The sequence below is a fragment of the Lygodium microphyllum genome, chromosome 30 (assembly GCF_053477565.2).
Source record: "Lygodium microphyllum isolate KBCC chromosome 30, Lygodium_microphyllum_v1.1.10, whole genome shotgun sequence".
Classification (NCBI taxonomy): Eukaryota; Viridiplantae; Streptophyta; class Polypodiopsida; order Schizaeales; family Lygodiaceae; genus Lygodium; species Lygodium microphyllum.
In genome coordinates, this window is record NC_141164.1 from 57,565,726 (window position 1) to 57,582,728 (window position 17,003).

The 17,003-nt window shown below is 38.8% G+C and overlaps 1 protein-coding gene across 2 annotated transcripts; it reads right to left on the reverse strand.

The window, feature by feature from the left end:
- Positions 1 to 2,348: 2,348 nt before the first annotated feature.
- On the reverse strand, positions 2,349 to 3,819 carry LOC148009877 (secreted LysM effector Blys4-like). 2 transcript variants are annotated; one of them, XM_087673304.1, is made up of 3 exons: positions 3,637 to 3,819; positions 3,158 to 3,324; positions 2,349 to 2,475 (listed from the first exon to the last, which is right to left on the reverse strand). In XM_087673304.1, exons 1-3 carry the CDS (start codon positions 3,710 to 3,712, stop codon positions 2,461 to 2,463), a joined length of 258 nt encoding a protein of 85 aa, XP_087529430.1. In that variant the 5' UTR covers positions 3,713 to 3,819; the 3' UTR covers positions 2,349 to 2,460. The 2 variants fall into 2 exon arrangements, with proteins under 2 accessions (XP_087529430.1, XP_087529429.1); XM_087673303.1 differs by having other exon boundaries at positions 3,158 to 3,327; positions 3,637 to 3,818.
- Positions 3,820 to 17,003: the final 13,184 nt, after the last annotated feature.

Consider the following 17,003-nt stretch of genomic DNA (forward strand, 5'->3'; position numbering starts at 1 on the left):
ATTAGTTTTGGGTATTAGCCTCAGCAAATTCCAATCTTCAGCAATAAAGCATCAATCTCTATCATTCAAGGACCAATATTGAGCATTAAACTCCGCCATATTGATATGAGATATCATTTTGTACGAGAATTAGTTACAAGTTCCCATATCATCCTTCAATATGTACCATCATGTGACAATGCAATTGATTTCCTCACCAAATAAGTTCCTCACATGAAGCACAAAATTACCATGCAAATCCTTTGCATGATCTGATCGGGAGAGCAAAACATTTAGCTAAATTGATGAATTGAATGCAATCTTTTTTTATTTCTCTACAAATATCTATGGAATCCTTTTGAGGGGGGTGTTAAGATAAAGTTGTGGATAAGGATAAAAGGTGGATAAGATAAGGACAAGTCAGTATGTGGACAAAAGGATCTCATAGATATCCACTTTATAAATATCTTAGATATTTAGAGATAAGGCTCACCTACCTCATTTAATGTACTTTGTATATATACAACCACTAGCAAATAAATGCTTAACTACAGTTCACTACCTTTTCTATATTGTCTCTATCTCTATCTCTTATTGTGCACATTATCCTCTTATCTTCAAGTTCCTAGTTTTCATTACACTATTACATATAATTCACATTTAGCTAACCTGTACTAGACTCAAATAGTCAACGCTATCCTAGTTGCAACTATTGAAATCGCTTCTATCTAGTTTATCACCATGAGGGCTACCATGCTAACTACTACCATGAGGAATACACTACTAGTGATACTTCACATTCACTTAGCATGTATTAACATGACATAGCCTAAGTGTATTATAGGATAGCATAGCCTATGTCTATGCCTACATTTTTGGCTATCTTAGTAGTTTGTAGCTAAGCATACATCTATCTTAAAATTATCTACCCTAGCTTGGCCTATATCTAATTCTCCACCTATCCCACGCTTACATAGACTAGCTTAGTCTAGGCTAAGCTAGCCTAGACTAAGCACACATGCTCAATCAACTAAGGCACTAGTCCATTTAATTTATACACTTGATTTTTTCATTTAAATTAAGCTTATTAAATTATTGTATAGAGAAGAAAACTACAAATTAAGCTTGAAGGTGATTTTGAACTTTGATTGAGATTACCATGTGCTCATAACCAAGAAACACATTTAACAATATCTCCAAGTATATATAGAGAGCAACCATGCATACAAAGATGAGCATTGATATCTCTCTATTGAGATAAAGTAGAATATGTACATGCATGTATGTGTGATGCATTTACATACATACATGATGTATGTATGTATGTATGTATGTATGTATGTATGTAGAGAGAGAGACAGAGAAAAAGAGAGGAGGGGGCTTAGCAACACCTTTAACAATTTCTATAAGTGTATATAGAAGAAAATCATGCGTCCACAAATTCTCACTAATCTATCTCTCATAATATAATTTAGTCTCTCTCTCTCTCTCTCTGTGTGCATACACAGAAACATATCTCTCTCCAAGTTAGATCAATTGAGAAAAAGAGGGAGATAGCTTATCTTGAGGACATTTCTAGTAGGTACGGCATTGATAAGAAACATAGAGAGAGAGAGAGAGTGGGAAGTGCAAAAAATGTAGCAGAATAGTCATGGGAATATTTTAAAGAAGCACCACTTAAGCCATGCACATCACATAAGGCATGAAAACAAGTTTTGTGACATCATTTCTAGCATTACTCAATAACCTCATCAAAGCAACACTTGTGGTGAATAATGTTTGATATATGTGTGGGATTGATCATGGTTTAAATGATGCTAAGTTACTACATGTTTCTTAATATGCAATAGCATCATCTTTTGCTATGCCCCTTTCCTTGTTGCTAGATATTCATTTGGTTGACATGCACATGCTTGGCTCTGGTCACATGATGCTACTATGTGCAAACAGAGGGGGTGATATGAAAATGTAATTATAGGAACCATTTGAGTGAGCACTATGTTTATCTCCATCATTTAGAGATAGTGAGTGGGCATATAAAAGAGAGAGTTCTAGAAGAATACATTTTATTTGGAATTAGGGAATGCATTAGAGTCAATTATACAACACTCACCCTTCATAAAGGAAGTAAAGAAACATAGATCTAAAAAGTTGGTGCGAACATGAAATGTGTGACAAAAGAGATTTGAGAATGAAATGTCAAAAGGACATCACTTGGTGCAAACATGAAATGTGTGACAAAAGAAATTTGAGAATGAAATGTGCGACAAAAGAAAATTGAGAATCAAATGCTAGAAGGATAGGACTTCGAAAAGGGTATTCTTCAGTAAAGCTTTGACAACATCAACTAGGTTGGTCCATGCAATTTTGTTGGAATGATAGATACAATATTTCGTGCAAGAGAAAGACTATGGAGTTGCCACGGGAAGCTTTGTCATTTTATCACCTTAAGTGTAAGGATACCATGTGCCACATTGAACCTTAGGAAAGGCATACCTGAAAACGCAACCAGAAAAAGACATAAATGAGAAGCTGAATCGTAAAGAAGCTTTTAATAATTAAAGAATGACACAAAAAAAAGCTTCCAGTTGGATACTTAGGGCGGGTTCGGACCCGGCAGACAAACAGCATCCCAAATAGAGATGGCCAATTAAATCTCAACATGAAAAACTATATGTTCACACACATGGTGGAAGGCCAAAAAAATTAGGGGCCTTTTTTGACACGTCATGGCCAAGTTTTTGCTCCTCTCTTCCGACCTGCCCAGCACGGATACTTCTCCTTCATGCCATGTCTTCTCTTTGGCTCCTTTCCTTGTCTACCACTAATGTGAATGAGATGGCGGACAACTCTTGAGAAATCCTTGTAGATGGGTGGAAAAGGGGATTTTTCACCCTTTTGTCCACTGGGCAAGTGTGAACCCACCCTTAGTGATATTGGAAGTGCCGCATAGGCTTAGGCTTAGCATGCCTTGCCCTGTAGTTCAAGGAATACTTAAACAACTGTTCTTCGCCATGTAGTTCAAGGAATACTTAAACAACTGTTCTTCTGGCGAAGTACAGTTGTGAGGAGGTTCAGGTGTTATGTGTACGCGAGAATTACGAAAACTACGAGGCAGAGGAAATAAACGATACCTCGGCTAATTTGCAGTATTGGTAAAAGATGAGATGATGATTACCTGCTTGCCAATGGGGAGGTCGTCGCAGTCGATGCCACGGTTGAGCTTCTTGAATTTCTTCACGGAGATGTGGCCCTCCCTGGCGAGGTCGAAGCACGTGTCGCCCTTCTCCACCACCACCGCAGAGTTGCACGAAGTCGCCGCAACCCCGATGTCCTCCACGCCCACTACTGCAGCAAAACATTACAAGCATATTCATCAAATCAAATCATGATCGTATGCCCATTTCACACACCAAACAAATCGGGATCCAGTTTCCCGTCCTCAATATATATAAACCATCCTATCACAGCTCGCGAGTGCAGTACTAACAACCATTCATAGCTAGCCACACGCACGCTATTCCGTTTTAACTCATAGCCACTCATAGCCACACCCTATATAATCAGATTGCTAGCTGCGCCTCACATTAATCGAAGCAATCCTGCATAGTCGCAGCATATATATATCGCAAGTCCACATTGATCAGAGACTCATACATATCAGAAACGCTGCCAGCATCATCATCGTTGCTAGTATTGCGGCAGACATCTTCTTCCCAATGACACCAGCCATAATTGTTATAATCGCCTCTACTGATCGCTGCCTTGAATGCCTACGTTGCGTTGATGTTAATTAGTGATAACAATCGGCCGGCCGGTTGTACTGGGTGCAGACAGTACTCCTCTTACTATATATATACTGAGACGATGGGAGCTCCACCAACGATATTATCGCCACCGGCGAGCTTATAATTGTTTTATTTTCCCATTAAGCTAATATAAGAACCTTCTAATTCTGGCCGGCTGCGCTTGGACGATCATTTTTCTGCGTTTCTAACATTTCTCCCTTTAATTGTACCATTCAATTGGCATTATCCTAATGGCGTGATCTGCCGGCAGGAGCTCCCATTCGACGTTTCGCATTTGCAACAAGGAACTTGACACTAAACTAGATGGTAAATAGCCTTATAATTAGTAAATACACATTTTTTTCTAGTTAGTAACTAGGGTTTTTTAAATTGGAACTAGGTTTTTAATTTTACTATATAGATGTGAAGCTATAACTAGTAAAATAAGTGTTTATATGGTAAAGCAAGGAAATTTTCTATATATCACCTAATATAGCTATGTTTATTGGATAAAATTATGAAGCTATGGATCATAGGATAATGTGTATGCATAGTAAATCAAAACAAATTTGTATAGAATATCTAACATAGTCATGCTTATATAGTCATGTTAAAGTAATATACATCACAATTGATAGGCCTAACTATCAGCCATGTAGTCAATCTCAAATAAGATAATGTCGATACACGCTTGTAATGGATATGTTTGTATGCATCCAAAATGTACATGTGCTGTAAGATACATTTGTGCATTTTGATAACTTTTAATTCTTACTCACATAGCACAAATAGTTTACACATTTACAAATAAAATATCATTTTTAACAATATAAATATTTTCTTGTCACATTAAAACAAAGAAGAATCTCATTCAATTCAACTCAATGCCATGGCTCTAAATCTTGAAATTCCCCTCAAATCTCCCCTGAAGTGTGGGATATACCTAGCATCCATACAAGCACAAATAGTTATCAAAAGTTATTTGAGCCCCTTACATACAAGGAGCATATCCATCCATTAGCAAAATAGAAACAATTCAAATTGTAATAGCCTTTTCCTTAAATGAAAGACATAGAACATCTTGAGTATGAGGAAACTTGAAGAGGGGAGCTCTCAATAGATAGTCATGGCACATGGTCTATTAACTAGGGTAGTTGTATTAAGTTCATGTGGCATATACTCCTACTTTCATGCATGTAGCATATTCATGGGGTGAACAACGAGTAAGAGATGATGGAACACATAGCATTAACATAAAGAAATAGAAGCAAGACAATGGGATGGAGATGAATTATGCTAGCATTGTCGTTGATAGCATGAACATGGAAGAGCTAGAGAAGAAGATGTGGGGTAACAAAAAATGTTTCAATGAGAATTAAAAGAGAGTCATAGTAGAGTTTGGGGAGCAAGTGCTATGTGCATGAGTGGTATCCTTGTTGCCATGCATTTGGCAAAGCAATGCTAAGTATTCTCTATGCAACATGTATATATATTTTAGGGGAAGGTCCCCCTTGAGGATGAGTTTGTTAGATTGTTTTGGCTCATCTATGGATCAAAGTGGTGCTCACATTGTTTTGCTTGCCATTGGACTTCTTTTGGGTCTTGCTTTCATCTAAAGCAAAAAGAGATTGGGTTTTGGGTTGACTTGTTTGGCTTAAAGTGAGCCTTACTGACATGCTTCCATGGCATCATGATTTTATTCCTGAGGAGGTCTTGCAAATTGAATACCTAATATGGGCTAGTTTTCATGGACTTCCTACTTTGCTAGATGGAGAAGTAATGTGCTAGTAGAAGTGCTAGGTAGAGCGCTCTATGTTCTTACAATAATATCAACTAGTGGAGCAAGTGAGCTCTCGTACTTTGGGATAAGAGGAAGAAGATCCTTGAGATGCTCTAGATTTTTTATCCTAATGGGATTGAGTTGTTGGTCGATGTCAAATTCTCCCTCTTCTTGGATACATGCTTCAAATGCAAAGATGATGGGTGCTTTGCAAAGGAATGCCCAAAAAGGAATTGAGATAAGAAAAAGTAAATGAGAAAATAGTGGAGATAAGGAAGAACTTCAAAAGAAGAAAAAAGAAAAAAACATAGGTTGAGAAGGCTAAATTCAAGGAAACAAACAAGCCTCAAAAGAAGGAACCTAAGGAGAAACCTAATTATCAGTTGTGATCCTAAAGATGCTGAAGTTAGAGCGGGATGGAAACAAATAATTTCAACCACCAAATTCTTTGAAGTTTAATAGAGGTAAGAAATAAAAAAATTCCCTTTAAAAGCTTCTTGCAAATGTTTTGTTGACAGTGCTATTTTACTATTTTGGATTATGGAGGTTCGAACAAAGATATAATGTTAGTTAGTTGGCTCACTATGATCTCTTGGAATGTGAGGTGCCTAGGAAGTCCATCCAAGAAGGATGTATTTAGTAGGAGAAAGAAATGGAAGCCCCTCTCTTTCAACACCTCCTTTCTAGAAAGGGAAGGATTCAACTTATATAGCTGAAGGATGCTTGGAAACAAAACAACAATCCAATGGGCAATCCAACGTAGAACTAGATGAGATCCATTGCTATCATAACTGAGATTACCAATATGTATGGCAAAGATCAAGATTGACTTCAAAGAGAGTTGCATGTTAGTAGTTAGCAATGCAGTGAGTATATTATTATGACTCTTTCTAAGTGTTCTAGTAATGGGATGTTTTATCAAATTCTCAAAGAAGTGGAGCATTACATGGAGGATTTGCAAAAACATAAAGGTGAAGTTGGCAAAATTTAGTCTAAGCGAAATGGTATCTTATGGGACTGGTTCTTCGACCAATTAATTTTATGAATTGATAAAGCAAAAGAAGCAACAAGAGTTCATCACTATGATAGATGATAGAGGAGGAATCGTGGAATTTATGTAGGTTTCTTTCAATCTCTTTGGAATGTATTTGTGAATGGTCTATGCTTAGGTCCATTTGAGGTAAAGATGTCAATGCCAAAGGGTGTCCCATTGTCCCATTACTCTTTGCTACCATAATCACCAAACCTTTGCTTAGGAATTTGGATTTGAAGGTGCAACATGGAATAAGCAAGGGGCTTCCTATACCATTAAGAAGACACTTGGTGTCCCAATTCTTTGCCAACAATAACTTACCAATATTGTGCAAATAGAGAGGAAACTAGTAGATACATTTGATGAAAGTGTATGAAATTTTTCTAGAGCTATCTGGGGTTGTGAATAATGTGAGCAAAAGCAAGCTTATTTACCTATGATTGAATGAGTTAGCAAAGTTGCTAAGGGATCTAGGCTTCTAAGTAGCAAAATTGGAGCTGTAGTTGCTTGATTCTAAAGAATTTGGGCGATTTCAAGATTTCTAGCATCAGACCTTAATTGCTGAGCATATGATGGAGAAATTTTGATGCCAGGAGGCATATTCCACGGTGGATTCCGTGAGGTTTTACGGTGGATTCCGTAAACTTAGATGACCGGGGCTCATACGCAAAGAGGATTCTTTGTGCGAGAAGTTGATGGGGACGCCTGTCCTTTTCGGGCGTTTCATTAATTTAGTGTGTACATGGGTGATTCCATAGTGGGTGATTCCGCAAAATGCATATTAAATTAATAAACGTTTATGAGTTTAGAGTGCGCACTCGTAATAAATTAAGGTTAGGATTTATTTCTAACCAGTTGATTTATTTATGTAGCTGAAGACTGCTAGGTATTCACTTTTGTCGGTTTAATTGTGTTATTTTACTAACGATTGTGAATGCTTCAGTTGATGTGTAGAGATAGCAGCAGTAGCGGAGGAAACCATTGGAGTCTAGCGGGTTTTAGACCTTTCGACTATATTTTGATAGGCGCCACGCCTATATTTTGATTATGTCTATAGAGACATCGACTATTTATTATTATTTTGTATGCGCTTATGCGCCTGGATATGTTATTTTTATTTGGACATTGAGATTGGGCGTGCCAGACTCTTTGGGCACCGTCCATTAGCTTTATTTTCCTATTTTTGGTAGAAAGCAAACTCAAAAGCTAAAAGCTTGTCATATTTTTGTAATTGGGCTATTTTTGAGCAAAAAGATTGAAAATATATATTAAATACATGCTTTGTGAAGCGCTCACACAAGGGCATGGGGGAGATTCAACCCAATTTGTCTCTTGTCTCATGTCGTGCTTGTTTTTACATTGGTTTTTGTGCTAAAAAGTAGAGTGCTTTGTTCTTGGGGACCTTTGGGAATTCACTACGTGAGCTACCTGCGTCCGATCTGCGCACCAGTGGTATCAGAGCAGAGCAGAGATCAAGGGCTTCCAATCGCTACCAATCTCGGGCGAAGGCGGAGCTCCAGGAACAAACGGCCTCTACAGTCAATCTCGTCGCGAACCGTCGATACAGGCAGACTTCTGGCGATCAAGAACCCCTGTTTCCACTCTCAGATCGCGAAGGACCACTCTCTGTCGGCGGAGGACCACTCAAACACTTCCTTCATGAAGTCGTGGAGTTACAGATAAGATCTTTCCTAATCAAGTTTAGTTTGAGCTTAAAGCTTAGTCTTAAGCTTAAGAAACTTTAAAAAAGTTTCAAATCGTCAATCGACTGGCAAGAAGATACCTCCGAAAAATCCGCGCGGAATCAAAAACGCCCCCCCCCCCTCACGATTGAAAAAAACGGCGGCCTATTTCTCCATTAGACAATTGTAGATAGATTTAGTAAGCAAGCATATTTCATTGCATGTAAGAAAACTTTAACAGCATCACAAGCAGCACAGTTATTTTTGAAAACTATTTTTACTAACCATGGATTGCCGAAAGTCATTATTTCAGATAGAGATTCTAGATTTTGTAATAATTTCTGGATTACACTGTTTGCAAATCTAGGCACAAAGATTGATTTTTCATCTGCATTTCATCCAGAAACAAATGGACAAACAGAAGCCACAAATAGCACTATTTTAGATCTTTTACGTGCATACACTATCTCTAAACCTCAAACATGGGATACTCATTTGCATTTATTACAGTTTGCCTACAATAATACACCGCACACATCTACAAAGAAAGCACCTTTTGAAGTTATTTATGGACATAGATTATCTACACCTGTTGCATCTATGTCTAATAGAATACAAAGTGCCGATGATATTGCTGTTATGCATAACACTATTTTTGATGAAGTAAAGGATATGATTGCTAAAGCCCAACAATCATATACCAAACAAGCCAACAAGAAAAGACAAGCCATGAATTTTAAAGTTGATGATTATGTTTGGCTTAGAATAGAAAAGCGTAGACTGCAAAGTGTAGATAGACATCTAGTTGTCAAATTAGCCCCTAGATTCTACGGACCATTTAGAATCATTCATAAGATTAATGACAATGCATTCAAGTTAGAACTGCCATCTCATTGGAAAAATCATAATACCTTTCATATTAGTTTATTGAGACCATTTAGAGGACAATTACCTATCCACCCTGTCTATGAAAACCCACCTTTACTAGAAGAAGAGACTGAAATCCTTGAACCAGAAGCCATCATAGACACTGATTACATGACCACTAGAACTGGCCGAATGTACTCTAGATATCTCGTGAAATTTAAGAACCATCCTGTAGAGGAAGCACAATGGATGCACGCTAGAGACCTAAATGCTTTCCCCACTCTGTTAGCTCCACATTGAGCTAATAGCAATTGAGGTCAATTGCTATCCCACCCCGGGGGTATGATGCCAGGAGGCATATTCCACGGTGGATTCCGTGAGGTTTTACGGTGGAGGGTATGATGCCAGGAGGCATATTCCACGGTGGATTCCGTGAGGTTTTACGGTGGATTCCGTAAACTTAGATGACCGGGGCTCATACGCAAAGAGGATTCTTTGTGCGAGAAGTTGATGGGGACGCCTGTCCTTTTCGGGCGTTTCATTAATTTAGTGTGTACATGGGTGATTCCATAGTGGGTGATTCCGCAAAATGCATATTAAATTAATAAACGTTTATGAGTTTAGAGTGCGCACTCGTAATAAATTAAGGTTAGGATTTATTTCTAACCAGTTGATTTATTTATGTAGCTGAAGACTGCTAGGTATTCACTTTTGTCGGTTTAATTGTGTTATTTTACTAACGATTGTGAATGCTTCAGTTGATGTGTAGAGATAGCAGCAGTGGCGGAGGAAAGCATTGGAGTCTAGCGGGTTTTAGACCTTTCGACTATATTTTGATAGGCGCCACGCCTATATTTTGATTATGTCTATAGAGACATCGACTATTTATTATTATTTTGTATGCGCTTATGCGCCTGGATATGTTATTTTTATTTGGACATTGAGATTGGGCGTGCCAGACTCTTTGGGCACCGTCCATTAGCTTTATTTTCCTATTTTTGGTAGAAAGCAAACTCAAAAGCTAAAAGCTTGTCATATTTTTGTAATTGGGCTATTTTTGAGCAAAAAGATTGAAAATATATATTAAATACATGCTTTGTGAAGCGCTCACACAAGGGCATGGGGGAGATTCAACCCAATTTGTCTCTTGTCTCATGTCGTGCTTGTTTTTACATTGGTTTTTGTGCTAAAAAGTAGAGTGCTTTGTTCTTGGGGACCTTTGGGAATTCACTACGTGAGCTACCTGCGTCCGATCTGCGCACCAAATTTATTTGATTATCTTGTACATTATGTATGTTGTGAGTCAAGTAACATGCAATAGTGACAAAAAATACATGCACATGAAAGGCCTAATTTTGGCATCATGAATCTAGTGAGATTAATGAAGGTTAAAGATCCATAGCCTAGATTATTATATAAGACACTAGAAGTGAAGTAGGACTCTTGTTTCCCACATTGTAACTAGGGTAATGGCCAACAATGGGAGAGGGATGGTCAATGCTAGCTTGAGTTGATCCAGACCACCTATAGGTGGATACACTTGAATTTTTGTGTTATCTTGAAGATAACAACTAAATAACTTTAATGGTCCCCCTTTATATAGTGATTACGCTTGCAAATCTAAAGCCTAACATGCAATTATCTATATCTTTTTCTATCAAAATAGTTTGAAGAAATTCTAGTAACTGACGAAAGCATGTGTACAATTCTAGATCACTAGGAGGAGGAGACTTAGCCCCATTGCATAAATTCATGTAATGCATTGTTCACCACATGAAAATCAGATACTATTACACACTAGTGAGAGGGGCCTAAAACAAATTAGGATTATACTTGAAACAAATTAGGATTATACCTTCATAGTTGATTTCAATCATAACCTTCATCAAAGTGTTGTTTTTCAAATTCTGTTTGGACATTGTTCACCTGTCATATAGATAAGTGATAATCAACATCAATGTGAGAGTAAATGAAACAAATAAAGATAAAATCAAGGGGAGTCGAACCCCAAACACAATTTGTGTCTACCGAGAGGAGTCTATCTGCAAAATTTAAAAAGAATATTTGTATAGAGAGAGACGTGATTGCCTCTAAGGCAATCATGCCTTAGAGGCAATCATGCCTCTCTCTCACTCACACACACTCTCTGTCCCTCCCTCGTGCATTTTGCTAATTAAGAGCATATGACTTTAATTCCACATATACACATGTATAGCTCCCACAATATGCATACAAAACTATGTTCTCTAACGAAATTCAAAACTTAAAACTATAAGAGAAAGGCTCTATAGATGCGCACTATACACGCGAAATAGCGGGCGTGTTTATTAGCGCATCTATTGGCGCTAGTATATAGACGCAAAAAATGTGTCTATATACCCATGTTTCTACTCTCCCTAAATTATTCTATCTCCCCCTATCTCTCTTTCTATTTCTACCTCTCTCACTTCTCTCCTCTTCTTCTCTAACTTTACTCTCTCCCTAACTCTTGTCTCTCTCTTCATCTCTATATAAGTAGTCATAGTCATGGTTGTGGTCGTGGTCGTAGTTGTAGTCGTGGTCATGGTCGTAGTTGTAGTCATGGTCGTAGTCCTAGTTGTAGTCGTGGTCGTAGTCCTAGTCGTAGTTGTGGTCGTCATGGTCGTCATGGTTGTGGTCGTGGTCATGGTCATGGTCGCGGTCATAGTCATGGTCGTACTTGTAGTCGTGGTTGTCGTGGTCATGGTCGTGGTGGTCGTGGTCGTGATCGTAGTCGTGGTCGTCATAGTCATGGTCGTGGTCGTGGTCATGGTCATGGTCGTGGCCGTGGTCGTGGTGGTGGTAGTCGTAGTCATAGTTGTGGTCGTCCTGGCCGTGGTCATGGTCATGGTCCTGGTCCTAGTCATAGTGGTAGTCGTGGTCGTAGTCATAATGTAGAAAAAGAGAGAGAGATGGAAGGAGAGGAGAACAATTTAAGAAAGAAAAAAAGAGAGAGAGATGGAAGGAGAGGAGAACAATTTAAGAAAGAGAAAAAGAATGATAACAAAAACAAATTGTTTGTCGTAACGTAGACAAAATCGGAAACGATGAAGGTCTTGTTGTTCAAGATCGTGAGGCGTATCTTAATCAGCGTGTCCCATGTCCTTGCTCTCAATGCAAGTTGGTAATTAGATGAAAATGTCGATTGTCTATAGAACACGTATGAGGATTCGGCGAGTTTCAATCAGAGATCATTGATCAGGCGATTGTGGATTTTCAACAAACGATAAGAAAAGTTAATATCAATTATGCATTGTACTCCCAAGATAATTCAATACCATATACAATAAGATTGGGTGTGGCTGGAAAATTTTCTATCCAAGGAGGTGACGTCTTGTCCCAAGGAGGAGTGCACTCTTTGTGGCCAATTAGAAGAGTTTGTGGGCGTACGATGGATGGAGTGCATGAGCCAATCCACCACTTGCAAGGCACTACCCAATCTGTACCATCAATGCCAGAGGAGATAGGAAGCCTTCCAAACCTACCTACAATCTTAGAGCCCGACATGGAGGCAATGATCGATGCATTGATTTCCATGGATGTCGAGACTTTTGATCTACTTAGAGAGGAAGCATCCATACCATTATATGATGGATGCCGAGTATATTGCCTGAAGACACTGCTTGTACCCTTAAGTGTGCAAGCAAAATACGGGTGGAGCGATGCGACACTACAAGAGAAAGGCCCTATAGACGCGCATTGTACACTTGAAAAAGCGGGCGCGTTTATAGGCGTGTGTATCAATGTGTCTATTCACGCTAGTATAAAAAATGTGTCTATATATCCGCCCTGATAAACGCGCTTATAGATGCGAAAATAAACGCACATATTTTTCATTTCTCATAAAGTCCTTGAATATGACCAAACCTCTTAACAGCTAGTATTTTTTTACATGTATAGGATCATATGGACATGATATACATGTATATACGACATGATATACATGTATAGGGCATATACATGCATAGGACATGATATACATTACCAACTTTACTTCTTTTTGAGTATTACAAATATACATCCAATCATGCCCTATACAAATGTGATTGGATTGGGCATGATGATTGGATGTATACATAGATCAAAGGTTGACTTGTGCATTTGTAATATATATATATATATATATATATATATATATATATAGAGAGAGAGAGAGAGAGAGAGAGAGAAAGAGAGAGAGAACTGATCAATACACTCGCATGTCTCATTTGTTGTGCACTTAACCTAGCCATGCATGCCAATTCATAGCATGAGTAGATTAATGTAAATCAGTTGGCTTGTGCATATGCAAGCTATTCCAGTCATGTCAAGGTGCACTTATAGCTCACATATAATTTTAGACAAGGTGGGCCACATGTAACCAATGTGCACATGTCCTCTTTTCATCATCTTTAGCCAATGTGTCCACTTGTTGGTGACTAATACCAACAAGCCAACTACAAATCTCTTATATATGAAATGTATAAGTAAATTAACTTGGTTAATTTTATGAGGCCAAGTTTTCCTTCCATGGATAGTGTGGTTGGCTATATTCTACTTCAAGGTTATAGGAACTTGCAGAAGTCAATGGAGCATCTTAAAAATGACGATACTTTAATTACTATATCAAGTCACTTCATGTATATATCTTTGATTGATTGATGGATAATATGCTTTTCTCTATCTCTTTCGTGTACACCTTCATTGCATTATCTCTCTCTAGCTAAAAACCATTTGTGCTTTATCCACTTATTGATACTTGCATGCAATTGTAAGTGGGATGGTCTAGTAAGTCACTACATATGTGCCAATTGACTTGCCAATGTGTTATCTCTTATCCTCAAGATTTGTTATATATGTCACCACATAGGTCAATTGATTCCCTAAATGCATGCATTGATTCCTTAAATTGTTCCTATACGTCTGTAAGTGCGTGTAACAGGAATTATCTATGCATATACACGTGCAATTACAAGCGCTTACAAACGCACCACGCAGGTATAGAAAAATTTAAAAAAATTTGTGGCTTTCTTTTCAAACCTGTGCTTCCTGCATTTTTTGCGCATTTTTTGCAGTTCGAGCTCGACATCACTACTCATGTCTATCTATCACTTCATGAAGACAATGAGGCAAGTAAATAAGAGTAAAAAGAGAACAGGAGGAAAGAAGAGCCAAAGAGTAAAGAACAAGAGCCAAACAACAAGGAAGAGAACAAGATTTAAGCAACTTACCAAGGGAAGAGAGAAGGAGGACAAGGAGCTTACAACCTAGCCGCCACCCGTTGGAACAAGCAAAGAAGGTGAGTTCTTCTTCTCTCTCTCAATCTTGTTTGCTTTCTTTGTTTGTTTGTCTCTCTCTTCTCTCTCTTCACATGATGGATCTTGTCATCTATGGAGGTTTTTTTACACATTTTTTAAGCAAGTTTAAAAAGAAATGGTCTGACTATGTGCGTCTGTGTGCGTCCAGATGACAGTGTAGACGCAGGTATAGACTGAAAATAGACGCGCTGACAGACGTACTAACAAACGCTCACAAAGACGCAGATATAGATGCGCACAGAGACGCAGGTATAGACGCTCCATGATATAAGTTTTATCTGCATAGGGTAATATGATTTTTCTTGTGTAGATGTGGAATCGTGGATCCTCCAGTACCCCATTCAACAAGGAGCAATTCATGGGGGAGATGACCAATTAACTTGGTTGCCCTCCTACTGCAGAGGAGGTTTTCAATGTGATGTCTGGGACACCTATCACATCTTTGCCTACACAGGGATTAGTTGAGGTACATGGATCGGCCGAAGCCCATGCATCTACAGAAGCATGTGTATCGAGTGAGGTAGAGGGTAGTGCACGTCGAGGGAGGAGGGAGAGTGGTGCGGGAGGACGAGGAGGTCGAGGGCTTTGTGGGGGTTGCCTAGGTGGTGGCTCTCGATCACCCTCACCGGAAAATGAGAGAGGTGAGTCTCCACAAATGTACTACTCTATCACTCATGTTGGTCGTATCTTGCATGACTTTGAGGGGAGGGAAGTGATAGCCTACTTGAGGAGTGTCGTGCATGCCACATACAAAGATTGCATGATTCCCTTCAAGCACCAAAAAAATGGTTTTTGGCAAGAGGTGCTGCATGCAGTACATAAAAGGTACCCTAATCCCGAGAATTCACGATTCTCAGATGATTGGGGATGGTCAAAGGTGAGAGATGCGCTTCATAACAAGAGGTCTCACCTTATGACGTACGCCAAGGAGTCATTGCGGAGACAAGAGCAGGGGCGCCCTGGATATGGCCAACCACCCAATTGCCACCGTAAGGAGTGGAAAGAGGCCAAGAAGAGAGCAGCGGAGAAAATGATAAGTCACCAGCATGCAGAGGCGCAACGTATCCAGATGGCAACCATGGAATCGTCGCATTATGGATCGGGTGGCAGCAAGTCATGGGAGGCTGAGTTTGTAAGTATTATTTGATTTCTTTTTTTAAATTAAATTTTGTAATTTGTTTCACTTCATTATGTAGTGTGTTTTAATACGTTGTATGTTCAAATTGTTTTGTAGTATCATATCGTTGGTAGAATGTCGACTCCTAGAGAGGTAGGCTACCATCGAGGTCATAACCGTGCATCCACTTGGCAGCATTTCTACGAGGAGGGACTCATCACGGAGGAGCAATATAATCCTGCCATGAAGATTCCACCACCATAATAGATATGTTTTATTTTTTACATGAAAAGTATAGATAACTCTAATTTATTGTTTGTAATGGTATTTATATACCTTAATCCTTTGTGTAGGGGAACCCTGATGCAGTTGAGGATAGCGAAGGGGGGACTAGCAATAGCGGTGGCGGCAACAGCAGCGGCACAAGCAGCGGTGGTGGTAGCGATGATGATACCTCTTCTGAGGAGATATAGAGGAGCCCCATGCATGCATGCCTCCCCTTGGCTTGTAATTTTCATTTTTTATATATATTACTTTTAGCTAGTGCTTGCGACCATGACGTCACAAGCACTAGAACTCATAATGTAAAAACGTTTCATCTATATATATGAAATTTCGTGTTCTACATTGTTTTCTTTTCAGTATCCAATCTTCAAAATAATATTTCTCTGTTTTCCCAAAGCATACAATTTGATGTTGATGGGGGGAAAAAAACCAGAGAGCATGTGGCTTGCAAAGCCACATGCTCTTTGGTTTTTTTTCATATCTTTGTTTTACGCGTCTATCAGCGCATCTAAATTGCAGGATAAATGCACGTCTATTCTCGTCAAAAACTTGCAGAGTAAACACGGTTTTAGACGCGTAAATAGATGCGTGTATAAACACACAATATGAATATGTCCACCTTTTTATAAATATGATTATATATTTACGTAGCGCGTCTATATGCGCATCTAACTGTGCGTGTAACTCTGATTATAAGCACGCTTCTAAACGCAATATGGTAGACGCACAAATAGACGTGGTAATAAACGCGCCTGACAATTTTTTTCACAATTCAAATATTGCGTCTACAAGCACGTCTATGGAGCCTTTTTGTTGTAGTGCCTCCTTTGAGGTTTTTTTGAGTTTTGTGGACCTGGGGCGTGTAGAAGCGCGTCTAGCGTGCAGTGTACACACACTGATAGACGCGTAACTTTGTTGTGCAAAATATGCAAAGAGAGAGAGAGAGAGAGAGAGAGAGAGAGAAAGATAGAGAGAGAGAGAGAGAAAGAGAGAGAGACAGAGAGAGAGACAGAGAGAGACAGACAGACAAACATATAGAGAGACAAACAGACAAACATGTAGATAGAAATACTCACTATAATGCAATGGCACCTTAAGTGTAACAGATCCTTGCAATGGATCCTAGCTTATAAAATCACTTCTTTTTTTTTTGTATT